This window comes from Rhipicephalus microplus, chromosome 4 (genome assembly GCF_043290135.1).
Source record: "Rhipicephalus microplus isolate Deutch F79 chromosome 4, USDA_Rmic, whole genome shotgun sequence".
In the NCBI taxonomy this organism is placed as follows: Eukaryota; Metazoa; Arthropoda; class Arachnida; order Ixodida; family Ixodidae; genus Rhipicephalus; species Rhipicephalus microplus.
The window spans coordinates 54984999-55003804 of record NC_134703.1 but is presented as its reverse complement, the minus strand read 5'-3'; the positions used below and the strand labels follow the sequence as shown (position 1 = coordinate 55003804).

Genomic DNA, 18806 nt, shown 5'->3' with positions numbered 1-18806 from the left:
GAAAGCCGCGGAATGACTATGGGGTACCCCGAAGTAGTAACACTTTGTATTAGTTTTGACTAGATGGTGTTTTTCGGGGGATGCTTGTAAATCACAGTGCGAGGCTATGTTGAGCTTCGCAGCTCAACACATCCTACACTGCTACAGAGCGAGAACAAAACGACGACACAGAGACAAGAAGGACAGGAAAGACGCGAGCGCTCTTGTCTCTGTGTCGTCGTTTCGTGCTCGCGCTATAACTATCGTCATGCCATACCAACTAGCCCAAGCTGCCACACTTCTATGCGAGAGAAGCTTCGGGGCTGCGGTGTTGAGCTTGGCAGCTCAACACCACAGCCCCTAAGCCTCTTAAGCATTACGCCTCCGCTCTTTAATGGAAGAAAGCCATGTCTAACTTGACTAGCGCTGCTCGCACAAGTGGCTCTTACGAACGAATCAAAGAGTTCGCAGCTGCTTCGGCCTACAGTGGCGCACGTGCCCGAGTGTTTGTTCAGTAGATAATAAAAGACGCTAAAAACAGAAAATACATTAAGATGGCAGACCAACGCGGGTGCGGAGAGACTGCGGCCCCTTATCACATCCGCACTCGAGGCCCTTCTTTAGTGTTGTTGCAGCAGTGCCACGCGAGCGTAGTTTTGGAGACGCTGTGCCCACACCATCAGCAGCAACCAGCTGAGAGAGAGACCTTGTTCTTCTTCCGGCACGGTCGTCGCCCGACCGGTCTTCTCATCGGCTGCCACGACGGCGCTTGCGGCTTTGCACAAGCGAGGAGGGAACCGCTCCAATTCGACGCACCGCGCCGGCCCCCGATGATCGCGGTGCGGCCAGTGACCGCCGCCGCGCTGCTAGGAGAGCATGCGTCCCCCTCAACCTCACTACATCCCCGCTATCGAACAGACCTCGTCGCGCAACCGATGAAAACCAGTTCCAGGGGCGGCGGCGGCAGCCACAGACATCGTAGGAGACGCCGCCCTGCTTCGGGCCTCGCGAGGCTTGTACCTCCCCTCCCCCTTCTCATCTCTTTCTCTCAGTCTTGAAAGCCACGGCGGAGATGATGCGGAGGCTGCTTTTCTCAGCGCACCGCAACATCTCCGATGCGCGTGCTCGTGCCTCAGCGTCTTCCGCAGCATCGGAAGCCTTCCTCCCCGCCGAGCATCGTCTCCTTTCTCTCCGCTGATATCACCCTTTTGGGGCTGTAATCGTCGTCATATCCGCGCTACCAAGGCAGACAGAGCACGCCAGAGACGAACGAGAAAGAGGCCGGACAAGGCGAAAAAAAGAGAGATAAGGTCGAGTGTTCTCGTATTTGTGACGGCGGAAAGAACAAAAGAGCGGAGAAGCGAGCGGCGACTTGGCTACCGCGCGTTGGAATCGCGACAGCGGAAAAGGAGGAGATAGAAGATGGACGCGGAGATTAGGGAAACCGTGAGTCGGAAAAGACACACGTCAAAGTGACCGCGGAGAGAAGTATTTTCTCCGCTCTCCCCCGCCCACGTGTCCACTTTTACGTTCCCGCCCATCAACTACCACGCGAGTCATCCATCGAAGAAATAAGCGTCCAAACGCACGTTCTCGGGAATCGATGCCAGAGCGAGATTGAGAGGACTGCAGGGAGGAGGCGGCCATCTAATCACCACTACTGTCAGACGCCGGTCTTTTAAGCACTGTTCATTTCAGCCCCGGACCCGTCTCTTTTCTATTCTTTCCGCCCTGTTCAACACAAGGCGAATCAGGCATTCAGAAGACAAGCCCAGCGACCGGGTTTGTGTGTGAGGCAAATTTTGAGTAAAAAAACAGCTTTGCTGGAAGGAGCGGCTGTACCAACAGAATTTACTTGAAACAAAGGACAAATTTGCAGGGAACGAGCAAGTGATACAGACGACGTGAGGTGGCCGACTGCGATGTCACATATTTGAAACGTTGTTTGAAACGCGCACCACGGAATCATCTCCTAAAGGGTTGCTCCACATCTGCAGGAAAAGGATACCTTCTTGAGGAAACGCCCCGTCTCTGCATTTGTTAAGAACGAATAAGCACGACACGTATCCAAGGGAACATAATCGCAGTGTTTTCATACAAAACATCTATGAACGGTAACAAGTGCTCTCTCTCTTACGTTTGGCGCAATGGTGCGGATACTGGCGCGTTGAACACGGCACGGAGTCAGCGTGAGCACGAAAGCTTACCAAGCTCGGCGTTAAATGTACGGCAATTAGTGTACATGAAAATAAACTTCATTCTCAAAAACGTTTGAAATTAAGCAAAAGAGGCGGGGGGGGGGGGTTACGCTCGTTTAGATATATACATAAATCAGCGTAAACCCCACTTTTTTTCGCCGCCTGTTTTGGTCGATATATTTAACCGGGTCGAGCACACACAACAGTCCGCTAATCGTCTGCGCAAATTGCAGTGCTCCTTTGTAACTCATCACAGCTTTTGTCAAAGGACGGCTGGACCTTTTGTGAAGTGGCCTTTGAAGCACCCGGCGAACTTGCGTGACCGTTCAGTGCAAGTGAGTTCACTGTGTGCACAGCCTAATGCACCTTTATGCGTCCGTCGTTTCATCCTGTACTACATGCAACAAAGACGTCGTTCTCTCTCTCTCTCCCCTCCCACCCTCCTTTTCTGGCTTGCGTAGCTGGACGCATTTGGTGTGCACGTCTTCATCCTTGTTCTGTTGTACCGCAGATGTGCGTGTGCTTTGTGTTGAGCTTATCACACTTGGAGTTAGCGTTCTGTGACGGCTACGGTAAGTCATATATTGGTAGCAAATAATGTAGCCATTGCTTTTACATAGAGATCTGGAGAACGTTTTGGAGTGGTGCTTCAGAAGACATCTGTGCAGCGAGCGCTCTCTAGTTTATGTCATATACTTGCTCTAACTTGCGAATAAACCTTGACTTTTGATCACTACTTCTCGGTGAGGTACTACTCGTCACCGCCGCCTGAAAAACATTTTCCTGGTCTGAACGCGAACCCTAAACACGGCAAATAGCGACAGCGGGGATGGCACAATTGAGCTTCACGAAAGATTCTTAAACGCTCCTTGTACATTTTCCGCTAATTATGATGATGATGATGATTACCTATGCATGGATCACACACACTCGGGGGGGGGTGACAAAGAAAAAATAATTAGGCATTTTGTATCGCACATGAATTGTCTATATACTAAATTATAAATGTTTACAACAAATTAACGACCACTAATTTGGCTTAACGTCATCGTCTTCCGACCTTTCCCCGCAGATAGCGCGGAAGGCGGTAGCACATACATCTTCAATATTAAAATATTTAGGGTTTTACTAGCCAGAACCAAGATATCATTATTAAGATGCCTTTTAGGCAATTTAGACAGAGCGGCTTTTTTAAAAATAACATTGCACAGTAGGCATATGCATTTACAAGATCGCCCAGTCGACGATTTTGCGACTAAAGCACAGGAACATCCGGCATCATGCAAACGCCTATGCGATCTTTTTTTATATTTCAATTGCATACCGACACGACGTTCTTCGACAACGCAGTAAACAGGAATACAGAGTCGCACATACTAGCCACTCAATCCGCGTCACCTTAAGCTATAGGGCGGCTCGCTAGGACCGAATGAAAACATGTCGCCGCCGGCGCTGAGCGGAACAGGCAGCTGAGGGCGTCCGTTATTAAGATCAAAGGCGGCGCGCGCACTTCGCAGTAACAGGGAGAAACCTCGATCTTGATCTACGGCGCCACCCTCCACAGAACGAGCGGCGTCGGCACCGCGACGAATCCCATCGTCCACGGCGTCGGCAACCGGGCACAGCCCGGGAGGATTGCAGCGCAAATCCCGCGTAAGCCTCACTGGCAGTGGGATAGAGGGATTAGCCGAGACCATTCCCTTCAAAAAAACAAGAAGAAAAAAAATCAATAAATTTATCTTGCTCGTTAACTCCACCCACGAAATAATATTAACAGAACAAAGCTGAATAGGTTTCTCGCAAGACCCGAGTTTCGTGTCAAAAGGAGGCCGCTTGTCGTAAAAATAACGATAATCGCAATAAACTCGACTCCTGAGACACGTATTCGACGCGTGCTTATTGTTCTGTCCCTCGCCTAATCCGCCTCTGATCCGCGCACCTGCCGGACAACAAGACGCTGACGGAGTCAAGACCCAGCACGTGCTGCTCTATGCGGCTTTTCTTGTGACCCGGCGGTGAAAATCCGTGAGGAGAGTCATAAACCCCGATAGAGAGATGAAATCTCATGCATGCGAGGATATGGGGCCTGCGAAAGTTTTCCTAACAAGAGCTGAGGTATGACGCTGTTGGGCATTCCCCTTATTCGTAGGACTCATACGGATGACGTCATACGGATGACGTCATATAGACTTATTTCGTGTTTGCCAACAGCGGTAGGCGCCGTCGACATACTGAGGCACTTGTAGCGAGGTCACGGAGGCTCCGCCCAGCCCAAAGCTCGCCAACGTCCTCTATTGCCTCGTGACAAATGACACAGCAGCTGCAAAATTGCCTCCGAGCACGGCGCGACGGAAAGCCTGCTGCGGACGCGCCACGACGTCGCTACAAGCACCTCGCCTACCACTGATCACAGACATGGAAAATGTCTTCAACAAGTTCACAATGGCTTGCACGAGTGAAACAAGCCATAAAAAGCCAACAAGAGCCTATTATACGCCAAGCTAGTACAGTGTAAAGCTAGCATGACATCTACAGATATGTGAGCTACGCCTTCTTCACAATGATCCCCCACCTCTGTTTTCGTTATTTTATCTAAGACTTCTGATATAGGCACCCGACAGTGGACCAGAGGGCGCGACGAAGCTCTTTGGACCACCTCAGCATCGTTGGTACCGACCGCCAGGGATACTAAGAAAATGGAACGCTCGCTGAACACAGTGAAGTGTCACGCTGAAGTGTCAGTGCCCTTTTTGGCACGTTTTCAGAGAACGCTTCCTGGGCGCTTACATAATCAGCCCTGACCACCTTGCTCACAACTAAAGAAGAAAATGATATGCACGTGCAAGTTCGGTTTTGCTGCGCCTGCTGATAAAAGTGAAGTACATTGTGATTTGTGAGTGCCATGGACCTAGAACACGAAATTTCAGATAATTTCTCGCTATAGGCTGTGTGTTCTGGCGCTACCATCATATTTCGTAAACTGCATTGCCGGGTGCCTATAAGCACTATACGCAACATGTACTTCTCAGTATTGAATGTACACAACCTTAAAAAAAAAGGCATTCAATATGGGGAGAACAAGAAAAGCTAAAGAAAGAAGTGTCAAGGAATCTCGATACAAGAGAAGAGTGTTTCAAGGCAGCCTTCCACAATCAACCAGGAAGGCCTAATTGCACGCGTGCTGCCCGCGCGTGCACTTACGGCTACTCTCCGGAGTTATGCAATCCTGAAAAACTTAAAAAAAAACAACTTCAATACAATAATGTGTTGCAGACTGTTCGATGGTACCACACAACTTACCGAAGGAGATTTGAAAAGGCACGAAGGACTCACCACCATCTCATCGTCTCACCACCATAAAAAAGAAAAAAAAGAAACGAACAAAAGCGAAAAGATAGCAGGCTTGTGGGCGTAAGATGAAGACGCCGAATCGGGTAGGAAAGCTTCTGGTGTACGTAAGGAGGGTTTATGATACGCTCGGTCACCGTCACTAATTATATTCACGCGCTCGCTGCCTCGCCTCAGGTGTCACAACTGTATAGGCTCCCAGCCACTAATCTTGCGCCGTCTCTCAGTGCTGCCGAGGAATGCCGTCGCACATACGAAAGTGAGCGGTGAAATATAAAGCCATCGGAATTTCTTCCATGGACCAGAATATTATTCAGGGACTTTAGGAGCGGCTGGCGAGACGGGCGTGGAGATCCGTTAAAAGTGATGGGCGACACGAGGCGCGGTGTCTTCCCAAAAAAAAAAAAAAGTTTTTTAAAAAGTAATACGAAGAACACATCGCACAAGAAAAAGAAAGTTGACATTCCGAGTGCAATCAGTTACGGATTTTATTTTCCGGATTTGCCACGCAACGAACGGCACCGGACGCAAAGGGGGAGAGAAAAGAAACAGGTATGTCGATCGGGGCGTCATCGTTCAAGGCGCGCCACTTACTAATCCCCGCTTGAAAAGGACGGCGTGGCACTACTGTTGTATACGAAATCCGCGGCTTTTACGAAGAGAGACGCGCGCCTGCTTCGACATGTCCGCGACCAGCGCCTCACCTTCAAAGCATGAGCGTCGTCGTCACACACACAAACGCTGGTGTGCATGAAGAACGGCCACCGACATTGCCGTGGCTCGTGGAAACTCCCTGACGAAGCTCGGCAAGACCGTCGGAGAGTGGTGGTGGTAGGGGTTAGAAGAGGAAAGGAGGCGCTGATGCCCGGTTGGGAGTAAAGCCCCTAGGTCTTTAGTTGGGAGCATGGCGCAGCGTGAGTCGCCACCGCTGCGCATGCCAATGTCCACCTCTTCCACTCTCCGCTCGCTTCGCTCCCGAGATAGCTGCGACGACTGCACCTGCCGTCCTTGAAGCAAGTTGCGCGAGTCTAGTGAAGAACGCCAGGTGTTACACGATTTTGCCAAGTTTAAGGGTAGGGTGGGCTGCAGAACCTGTAATGAGCCTTCGTTTACCTGGGGTTGCAGAACCTGTAAAGAACCTTCGTCTACCTGTTTATCGTTTTTCGCGCCGTATTATCTGTAGTATACCAATAGTTATACCGTAATGACTTCCCCATAACGATCGCGACAGTTTCGCACGTATATATAGCGCACGGAATTCGCGAGTGCGGCGGCGATCCAATCTCAGAGCGAGGGAGGGCCGCGCAGAAAAGCCTTTGTCCATTCTCGTGCGCGCGTATATGACTTCTCGGACTCAATTACTCGTCGAAACGGCCCGCCACACATCAGCAAGAAAGAAGTCGAGCTGCTCCCTCCCGCAAACGTCCATTTTCACTCCGGCAAAGCGACACCTTCTAACGGTTTCGCATTAGCGGGCACCTCCCGACAGAGCCTTTAATTTTTCTCTTTTAAAGAGTTCGCTGATCGTCGAGAAACGATAGCTCTCGGTGCGCTGACCTTGCCCTCAATGCTCCCGCGCGTGCCGCCACGATGCACAGACCGCGAGCCATTGTCGCGTCGAACTTCCTTTGTCTTCTCCGAAGGCAGAACGGCGCGGGCGAGCACACCAACACAACAGGACCGCGGTATGTGGTCGAGCTAAGCATGCGGAGGTAGTGATCTTCACTCGAGAAACGAGAGCTCCGATCATGACGCTGGGCATGTAGGACACTGAAAACGATCGCCACACATCCACGTGCATGTTGAAAGGGAACGAGTAATGGGTACGAAAGGCAACTTGAGAAATAATTAGTCATTAAACACTCAAATTTCGCAAGTGCATAATGTATCAGAGTGCGGTTCCGTTGTACGAGCGAGAGCGCTCGTACAACGGAACATATTTTCCTTTCTTTGTTCTGAACAAAATCATGTATTTTTTTCTAGTTTTGCCTTCATTATAATACGTTGTACTTGTTCTTGGATCATGTGGAAATTCACTCTATGACCATCTTGTTACGGTAATGACGGCCAATAGTATTTCAAAATAAATGAATAAATAAATATTCTACCGTTCATCTTTGTTGTTGCGTTGTTGCTGTTTTTGTTGTTCGAGATATGAGCTCATCATCCTGCGTCATCCCTACCGGCTCCTAGAAGATGCCGGATCCACGAACGGCACAACTGTCTGGACCCGTATGCCCAGAATGAAGGTTACTAAGCTATAACGCCAACTTACCGAGATGCTAGTCATGTTGACGAAGTCGGCGTTGTAAATAGCACTTGAGAACAAACAGCTTCGAGAACGTTACCTAAAAATTTATAATCATTTTGAAGCATCTACCTTTGCCTTGAACTTCTGTCTTCTTCAAAATTAATAGTCGTCGATTATACAGTATAGGTCACTGTTAAAAGAAACACTCGAATGCACTCCATCAATATTCCTGGCCCTCTATAAGAGCAAGTGGATTAAGAAACAATCTTCATGCAAGTCGATAGTCTGTCAAGAGGAGTCGGAACTTTTAACCACCAGTAGTCTTAAGCACACCTAAGCCGCTATAGTTCCGTAAGGTAGCGAAATCTAAACATGCTGCTCATGTAGGTGAGCCCTTTAACAGTGGACCCGTCTGCCTGCGCCTACCTCAAATAAATCTTACGCAAGATTAAAGCGCTGGGTCACACTCATTAACGGAACAGCGTTCTTCACCGATCAGCGAACGCCTCCCAGAGAGCCGAGGAACTTCGTTTACAAATGCGAGGCTTTTGGTCCTTGCCGTCGAGTTGGCATCGCGCGGACAAGCGCTATACACGCTGGCAACGTCCGAGCCGCTTGACCTTCTCGGAAGATGCGCTGGCTTCTTCAAGCCTATAATTACACCACGTGACGTGTACACTCCGGTGTCTCTCTCTCCTTGAGAAACGTGGCTTTCCTCTGCCACCGCGACGTGGCACGCAGTGGCACAAACGAACCCACACGGGTTGAATGAAAACACGCAAGGGAGCTTCAGATGTGCGGTGTGCCAAGAAACGTACCAAGCCAAGTCAAACAATACACCACATACGCGCGAGGCCTTACGATTTGTGCCAATAGAGAAGTTTGGCATGCTGTAAACGCTCAATATTATATATAGCGCGGTGGCACATCGGATATACTTATTCGGGAAGAGCAGCGCATACATCGGATGATCTATGGGCGTCTTGTGACGCCGTATACTCACCCACAACACGATAGACAGCTCACTTGGCTGCGGATTTTTTTTTCCTCTTTGAAAAACAAAACGAGATGACAAATACATCGCTGCCCTTAGTTTCGCGCCAGTTAACGCCACAAGCGAAACGCACTACGCTTGAAACACAAGACACGGTCGCATAAATTTTGCGCGTCTTGCTTAAGCATCATGACGCAAAAATCATCCACGTTTATGCAGTGCACTATACAAACATGAGGCTGCATTAAAACCGGGCGAATGCTTTAGATCCAACCACGGCACGGGGAATACGCAGCACGGCTTCTTAGATAACGAGCGCAAGGCTACAAGCATGCGACCGAAGCAAGCAGTAACGGTAAGATAGAAAGTTCTGTACGCTAAAACCCCGTATTGTGAGGTGACAGTGATGATAAGCTTTCTTAACTATAAGGCGTAAACAAAAAAGAAATTATTTACGAGGCCACGAACGCAAGTCAGCGCTTGTGTTTGCGATGCACCCGTTTTCAACGACAAGGTAAGCAGCGGCAACGGTGCAGAATAAGCCAAAAAAAGAAATGACAGAAAACTATGACCGTGAGGAAACGTGCAGCGCCTGTGTTTTTTGTTTTGTTTTGTTTTTTAGCGCTGCTGTACACGGAAAAAAGAGCCGCCAGCGGCAACTGTCGCACGGTCGCGCTAACGATCTTCCTCGCCTCGAGGCACAACTGATGCCAGTTCGTGAAACGGGCAACATCGGCGTATCTATATATGTGGTAATGACGCGAACACTTAACGCCAAAGGTAGGGATAACATCGCAGTAGATTACGATGAAAAAGATTCATCCCGTAAGGGCGTCAGAGTGTTTTACACGAAACAAAGGCACCCCGAAGGAAAGATGCATAAGAGAAGACGAAAACTAATTATTCCTGCTTTGAGATTGTACAGCTGCGGTGCTCGGTCATATTCTCCTGCTCCTCCCGATAATGTTAAAACCCACTAATCACCGCCGAGTATAGCCGATAATTAAAACAAAACAGTTTAATCAAGTTGGGAACGTTGAAGGGATCGTTGAAGTATTAAGGTATTGTTCAAGTTGAAATACCACCTGCCTGTTGAGCGACTGCCCGTATACTTATTCATTAAGTGCGACCACGTGGGAAACCTGCACTCAGCTGTTTAAAGGGAGCACACGATCGAGCTTTGAGAATGGACGAATTTCTTCGTATAGCCTCTCAAATGATGCGCACATTTTCTCGGGTGTAGTCCGAGCCCTGCGCCGCCAGAAACTACCTGCACGCAGGATCCTGTGAAAAAAATCTTTTCTCTCTCTCTCTCAACGAATGACCTGTGACTTAGTGCGCTGCCACCTTTCTTACAAACTTTGTTAGGCGCTTCGGGCGACGTTCGCAGCTATAGCTAGAATCCTACAGCGAAGTCAGAGCTGCGCAACTTAGTAGCGTTCCCTTTAAGATTGTACCGCACTGTACAGTCGCGGTCACGCCTGTGTAGAGCATGCGAACAGCCGGTTTTTTCGCTCTGCGGGGCGAAACCTTGGGGCAGTATCAGGCTATGACGTGGTCAGCCTGACAACTATAGGCCGTGCATGCTCCTCATACACCACTTCAGAGTCCGAAACTGCCTCAAGGTTTCGGCCCGCAGAGCGAAAAAGGGCTGCTCGAGTGCTCTACACAAACGCGGCTGTACGAGCGACGCGTCATAGAAAGAGGAAGATCTCGGCGCGGCACAGGAATCCCGTCTGGCTTCGGGGGAATCGATTGCTCGCGATGGCCTGACCTCGGCAAGAAAAGAAGGTGCCAGCCGCCACCGAACCTCCGTGCAGGGAGCAGCAGCAACAGGTCGTAGCGGCGCATGCCTTTAGGCGAAACAGCGGAGAGAAGAAAACAGCTCCCGGCAGGCGCACCGCCGCAAGGCATCGCGGCCTGCCCGAAAAAGTCTGCGCGCCGTCCGACAGGTCGGCAAAGGATAGCACATGCGGCGTATTGCATGCGCGCCAACGTCGAATCGTCTCCCCGCCGCTGAACGCTGGGTATTGTGACCTATACGTGGACGACGAAGTCCCCAAGAAGAAGTACATAATCTATATACTTTGGACCTTGAGCACGACATTCAGGACGTTTTGTGAACAAGCATACGCGGACAGCCTTTAAGGACGACTATCGTTGATGGAGAAAAGGCAGATATGTTGAAGAAGACGACGACGATTTGGAGGCTGTTTTGTACCACTGTCTTCCAAGTGATCCAGAACTTTCTTCAAAATACTGCCTCTTTTCGCGTAATATACTGGTGTATGTGCACCTAATTTATTAATATTCACAGTATAATTATAGTTGAACGAAGCTCTCCTTGGAGAGGAGAGGGGGAGCGCTGTCGCCGTTGTCTGCTCAGTAAGTTCCACCGGAGATAGGGAGGGTGGGAACGACAAATGGGGAAGGAAAGGGCGGTTGGAGCTTACAGTGGCCATGGAAGCGGGCGGAATGAATCAGTGCATAATGGATGGGCACTCGCGGGCTTCCTGTCCTCGGAAAACTGTCCTGTATGTCAAGTGCTGCTCCACGGGGAAGCTCAGGTGAAGAGGCGGCTTCGAAACCAGCCGCAAAGGGATCGTTGGCGGAAGAAAGCCGCGTCGAATCCGGGAACCAGACGAGGCTCCGAAGTGCCGGAACAATGAAGGGAATAACAATAACATGACGAAGACTTCTCTTCCCGCCTCGTTCGGGTTCTCATCTCACCTTAAAAGCCGCGGCCTCCTCCGCCATCGACGTTGGCCAATTGAGAGCCGACTCGTGGTGCGGTAGTCCAGTCGACGCCGGTGCCGTTGTCAGAAGTCCAGTCGACGCCGGTCCAGCCACATGATGTACCACGTATTTGCAGAGTTCGAGCAATACTTTTGAGCCGGTTATTTCGCCGACCGAGTTGAGCCTCGCTTTCGAAGGAGGACGGGAAAAAAACTATTTGAAGGAACTAGATTTCGTCGACTGCTCGCATTGGTACTGGATGAGATCATAAAAGGATGTTCCCGAAAAGGAAACAACCTCTTCTGCTCCGAAAGGCTCCGTGGTCATATCGCTTTGTTCCCAGAGGAGATCACCATTCAGTCAGGGAGAGCCACGGTCATACGAGGAATCCTTCCGAGAATAAGAAATGCGCAGCGGTCTTACCCTTTCGTCTCTTTTCGTGGATAAACGATCACAGCAACAGAGTGTTTCAACTAGGCTTCGCAAGCAGGCAGACCTCGATTTGAATGCACTCCTCAGTTATGCAGAGGATAGCACGGCGTTACAACCTTACCCCTGAAGACATAACATTGTTACAACGAAGATTAGCTTCATGAAAGATGTACACATTCAGTCCAGCACGCATTCCATGAGCGTGCTACGAAAATATGCGACACTGAAGGCCACTTGCATAGTCTTGAGTGCAGTAACATAATCTTGAACATTATCGTTATAACATCCGTGCTTAGTGGTATCTGGACGATTAGGTGTGACTGAAGTCTATACATTAATCCTTCTCCTTTGCAGCACAAAGGTCTCACGAAGGTTGCTAGATATATAAACAGAAATGCATGAAGTCCACCTTTGTGTAGAAACGGACCTCCGAATAGCTTGCTCATAAAGCGACGTTTGCGGTGACCGAATGCGGCGCCTCCAGCTATCGCGACTATACTCTGTGGTGTTCCAAGTATAAGATTCGAGACATCGGACAAGCCTTTCGTAATCTGGAGGTGCTCGCGGAATCGGCCATCACAGCAGCGGCAAGTTACGAAACCACGGGTTCGTCTACCTCGCCGTCCGCCGCGGTCTGCGAGTTGAAAAGCGAGCTCCCTATCTAAATCAGCTACGCCCTCCAGAATACGCATGGTGGAGAGAGAGAAAAAAGCGCTACGTTAAATAAAAAACTGCGGCCATAATCACAAATTTCGAACGTCGCCGCCGCGACAAGCGTTCTCTTCTTTTGTAGCTGCCGAAAGTGCTTTCACCCGTGTCATATAGCGAGAGTCCCGTCGTACATCGGGCGACAAAAAAACCCACGCGCCAGCCGCCGCCTCGGGGCAGCACTGCCGAGGCTCCACACTTTACAGCCACGTCGCTATCTCGAGCCAGGAGATTGCTCGCGTCCTGCGCGTGGGCTTCAAGACCGGACTCGAGGCAATGACGGAAGGGAGGAGACCGAGGGAAGAACGACAGCACCACATGCGTGGAAGGTGACGGCTAAAATGTAAGGAGGGGGGGACACTCGACGTGACCCCCGTGCTGAGCCAGGTGTACCACGATAAGGGGACAGGTGGCGCCGTCGCAAGCACGACGCGCTGCTCGTGTCAACGCGGTGCAGCAGGGTTTCTCCTGTCCGTCATGGGTCTGTGTGCAGCATGGTGTGCAGCATGTTGTGCAGCATGGTGTGCAGCATGGTGTGCAGCATGGTGTGCAGCATGGTGTGCAGTACGCAGCCAGCCGGCCGTTAAGCGAACGCAATGTCTTTCGTTGCAACCCGATATCACGTCGCTATTCCAAGAAACAGCTCAGCGGTCGTTTTAGTGAACGCCCTTTCATTAAAGGAACACATTACGTACGAAGTTGAGGAATCAGGCGGTTCCGTTACAAAGGCTTTAGTAAATGCCTCCCCGTCGACTCGAACACGGTTTTGATTAGCTTATATTTCGTTTAGGGGACATTTCGCGGTCTCTTGTGTATGGTAGAATCTCAACAGGGAAAGTAGAGGCAAAATTTACCACGAGCATTTTCACGCAACAGGACACTCTCCAGCGCGTTAAGTACAGCTTGACCAGCAGCCAGATACATACAAGTTTTATACAACCCAGTTATTAGTGTGCCCAGATATGTGTGGGGCATCAAATTAAGTCGAAGTATTTTCGAAATGTCTGGAACTTTTTTTTTTCAACTGTCACGGTCTTTATTTGAGTACATGTAGGGTGGCGTACCCAGTATGAATACGACAACCCGATGTAAAAGTTTCAAAAGACTAGCATACGTAGGAATGTACATCGCGGTCGGGCATGCTGGCAGTGATTCAAAAGTTGAGTGGACGTTCTCCATCCTCTTGACTCATTTCACAACCCGAGGGCAACAGTGATGCGCAAACGGTCACTAGCGAACGGGAACCAAACAAGACCAGCGCCGGCAAACTAACACCGACACATTTAGTTTCCACAGCACATAGGCGCCCCGAAGCAGGGGAAATGTTTTACAAGTGAAGGCTGTCCAAGATGTCCGTGATTGTGGCTCACCAACCGCAAGCTACGTGCCGATGCCGTGACGTGCTGCTGTACGAAGCGCTGCGCGAGGCCCTAAGCTGATGCTTATCTTATAATCTTTCTGCCTCGCATACAGAGCCCCTTCTTCGCACTAAAATGACAAGGCAACCCATTCCGCACGTCGCTGTGCTATAAGAGAAACACTGGCAAAAGGTTGCTGAAAGACCTGACGTGCATGCAATTGTCGAAGGAAAAAAGAATGACGAAGGCAGTGAATGAGAAATAGACTGAAGATATCATATGCATTCGGATCTCGTACGATGGATCACCGGGAGCACGACTTAGTTCGTTATATCCGATATTCGTTGTAACAGTATGGAGATTAATGGGATCTAACAAATCGGCAAACTGGATTCCACAAAAATCCTAGATGAAAACCGTATAATTTCAGGCTTCAGACCTGCTCAAAGCGAGGTAATTCTCACTTACTTTCTTGTGGCATTTCAAATAAATTTAAAAATAAGTAAAACTAAACCAACCAGAACATGAGACTGCGCAATTATAATAGAATAAACTTCATTTGACAAAAAAGACCCGTGTTAATACTTATCTGACGACGGCTGTAATCTACTTCTCGTGGTTATGTATTGTATGACCATTTATCTCACTTTTTAAGCTACCTCTGGAAATTTGAGCCTTGCTCAAACCAAACATCTTTTCGTTGCCGCCCATATCGCAGCGGCTCTCACGTTTTCGGTTTCGTTACAAGTAGCAATAAAACAAAGCATGGCCAACCAAATGCGGCATTAAATTCGCAACCATTAGTTCACAATATCAGCGTTCGTTGATAAAGAGGTCTAACTATAGTTATGTGCAGCAAAAGACACACACGAGCCGGAAACGGTCAGGTGAGCGGGAAGTAAAGGAACGCCTTGTGGCAAGCGCTGCAGGAACTAAAATGCACGGTTCCGGGGACCACCCCCGTTCCCTTTGTACGAGCGCCAGAAATTGAAGTAGTTTTCAAAAAAAAAGAAACGCGTACACCGTAGGGGGAAGCCTTGCGGCGACACAGCAAGACAACCAGTGCACCACCGAGACTTCGGAATGCGCCCAAGCGGCGCTTTCTGGTGACTTCAGACGACGTTCTGCAATGCTACGGCGCTCTGCAATGCTGGCCCATCTCGCGTGTATTGTCACTTCCCTTCCGGAGACGTCCCAGTCTTCCCCTTCCTAAGACGGTAAAGAAGGAGGGGATCTCCGGGTAGACGAAAAAAGGGACGCCATTTGTCCCCCGGAAGCGGCGGGCGACCAGGTAAACGCAAAGTACTTTCAGGCAGAAGCGACAGAAAAGATTCCAACGAAAAACCGCGATAACAAGAATAGGAAGGGAGGTAAAATGCACGGCAGAGGAGCACACCGCCTAATGAGAGGTACGGCGCCGGGAGTAAAGCAGCTCGGGATTGGGGGAGCGTTTCTCGGGAAGATGGCCTGGGCCACACAAACGCGCCCTGGAAACTACCTCGGACCAGACGATCACATGGGTTTTGCACTGTAAAAAGAAGGAATGTGGCGGCGGCAACTGAGGGAAAGAACGTTCACCCAAGAAAAAAAAAACTGCGCGCAGAACATTTTTTTTTTTTTTTGAAAATGTTGTTTAAGCCCTGTAATCACAAACTATCATCCTTATCTCGTGTTTTTCTGATTGGTTTGGTGGATCTAGTGCGCTCGACAAATCATGTAGGCCAGTTTTCGAAAAACCAATCTTTTATATCCTTTACCCTATTACCATTCTTGTGAGCTTACGACACTCGTACGATGCGTAAACAAACTCAAGAAGACGCGTGTCAGCTACCAACCACCTGCTGTTTTGTCGTATTAACTAGTGCGCTACCTAACAGTAACCTCTCCAAATTACAAAAAAAGGTGAATATCTGAACCATAAGGCTCGCGCGGTGACGGCAACACAAAATGAATGTAAAATGAGGACACCTCTCCAGAAGCTTTTGAAATCACGACGACGGAAATATGTACTTCCATGGGCAAAATGCGTAAATGTTCAGCTCATGGGAATCTTTGTTGTGCGTTTGTACAAAGGGCTCTAGTTGTGTTGTTCGCCATGTACTTCAAAACAATACCACTAAAGGGAAAAAAAAAGCTTTGGGCTGTAGTTTCCAAATCCAGCAACGCCAAGAAAATGCACTTTGTCTTTACATCTACTCCTTTAAAGCGTTTAATGCTATGCAACAGAGGGACGGACTGATGTTTCTCCTTAAGCACGCCCACAAACGCTTGCGCATTTTAAAAAATGGCAGTCTCAGCTCTTGAGTGTAATCACCACAGAGGGCGAAGAGATACGTTCGCGTTCGTTGCCCCAGCATGCGCTCAAGCCTCTCACCGGTTGGGACTACCACCGAAGGTGCTGCGATGGCAACCGATACAATTCGTAAATCAAGGGGTCCCCTGCAATGCGTTTTTTCAATCGGATGCTCTCGTCACATTACGCATTGCCTTCGTACATTCTGCAACTTACGTCGTTCAGTAGAAAGAACGGTTAGCTCTGTTGTGCGCATTCGCAAATGAAGGAGTGAACCATAGGAGCGACGACACGGTCATTTCTTCAGAGAAAGGTTTCCACGACTCTCGTCAAGGGGGCCCATCAACCACTCGGTAGGTTGTTTTCAACAGCGCGTACCACTATACAGCCACCACCAGAGCACCACCTTGAAACGCGGGCCATAAGCATGTTTCCGTCTGCGTCTCTCCCGTGCCACAACAAAAGCGACAGAGTCGGGAGAGCGATCGCAAAAGGCAATTTGCCAGGCTATGCATGGCCATCCCGGAAGCTAATGAAGCAAGACAAGTCGCTGCGCAGGTACGCACGACGGTAATATTCAAGGCCTCGCGTCGGAAAGCAACTCGATACGCAGCAAACAAGTGCTGGTTTTCGTCGGTTCTCCGTATGGTATACGCTTCGCCGTAAACACTGTTAACTGAGACTGGTGTACCTGCGCTTTAGACGGTAACAGGACACAAAAGCCCCTGTTGCTTGGCGTCAAAACAGCCTGATAACGCACAATGGGACAGCAGCACAATTACGTGCTTGCAGAGGTTACCAGCTAATAGGAGTTTAAAATGAGGCCCATAAGGCTTTGCATTACCGTGTCATCACTGCACATGCGCCGTATGGTTGTACGCTCGTTTATAGCTTAGCCACGTTCAGTGATGGAAATAGCGTTTGTACGCAACGAACGCTGTCTTCGCGTATCCTACAGTGAAACTATCGCAGAACAACGCTATCCAGGCTCTCCGCAGCAGATGCCACTGCGCTGTCCTCCCAAATTCTCGTCCAGACACACGTAAAAACTATACATATTAAATAGCCCAACACACGTACTTTTGGACAACAATGGTAAACACAACGTGAGCGCAAGCGATTCTTAAGGGCAGAAGGAATGAATAGCAGCGCGAGAATCCGTTTGAACAGTGCTGCAAGGCAGCAGTCGCGCCTACGAGCGGCGCGCACGCAGTTCACCATGCGGAACGGCGCCTCTTTTGAAGGTGTTCCTAACGGCCGTTAAAACAGGAAACTTTCAGCTACATGTTCCTTCATAGGCTAAAGTTCTTCAAGATGCAGTTTAAGACTGCGGCGCAAGTAAGCTTCGACTATGATCGCCGCAGCGGGCACACGCTTTGCCATTAAGCACGCACAAACACTGCGACCACCTGCGCGAAGAAGCGCCTTCCGGCTACCTGACAAAAACGAAACTTCCAGACACGGCCGAAAAAGATAATCTGTTGGAACATTCATTTTCTCTCATCTACGCGCACTTTCGATGGTCCAGCACTAGGCCTCACCTGTGAAGAGATGCCACCGGGAGAACAGTCCAGCGTACTTGACTCGATGCATGGTGCCCGTTGGGAATCAACGGAGTTTGCACACTTGGCCAAAGCACCGCGTCAACGCACACGAGAAGCAATCCTTCGGCAGTGTCAATCCACGCGTATTCCTCGAGGGGCTGACACAGGCGCGCGCGCGCTGGCAGTCACGACGCGTAGGCTGCCATCGCCGAAGCAGCAGCAACCACCACCAACACACGCGCACCGTCGACCTGGGCGAGCCGAGCCGACTGGTTCTTCGGTCGCCGTCGCCCCTCACACCGTCCACCAATCCCGCAGAAAACAGCAGCAACAACGGCAACTCTCAACGGCCCGCCGAAAGCATACACAACTGGTGCTGCCACCGTTCGCCATCTCTCGCAACCACGAGCCGGCGGCGGAAGGAGATGGAACGCCTTCTCACGTCGTCAAAGTAGCGAGGCGAAAAAGAGTCCGCGCCAATATGGTAACAAGCTTCCTTAATACTGTATATGAAAACTAGTAACAATTTGTAAATTTTTATTGTGTTTTTCAACACATTACGTACAGTGTTTCTAATTTGTTTTTAGGTGAAACATTCAGAACCTTGAAGCGGACTATTTGAACTCGGCTGTGGGCACTGTTTAGGCTCAGTTCCGGCCAGCGTAATACAGAGAGTTACCTGGCGTTCCTAATTATTCTAAGGCATAATTTACGTATTCACTATGCATGCACGCGCCAAGGTTGCCATAAATGAAACACATTCGTTCGGGCAACCTTTCAGTACAATGGTGCGTACGCAGTAGCACCGATGGCGGAACTTGTAAGACAGCTGTGTGGCGCCAATAATCAAGTAAGCAACCGTCGAAAAAATTAATGTTGGGTCATTCGTAAGGCATTAGGAGAGAACATTCATTCTGTGCTTACGACAAGAATCATACGGACATTTATTGCTCATCTCAACTAAT

General features: G+C 49.6%; 1 protein-coding gene across 1 annotated transcript in view; it reads right to left on the bottom strand.

Annotated features, from left to right (window-relative positions):
- ed (hemicentin protein echinoid) overlaps window positions 1-18143 on the bottom strand; it is a 146365-nt gene extending 128222 nt beyond the window's left edge. The window contains exon 1 of the mRNA XM_037422889.2: window positions 17839-18143. Within this exon, the coding sequence (XP_037278786.2) occupies window positions 17839-17890 (52 nt within the window). The 5' untranslated portion in view covers window positions 17891-18143. The remainder of the gene's footprint in view (window positions 1-17838) is intronic.
- Window positions 18144-18806: the final 663 nt, after the last annotated feature.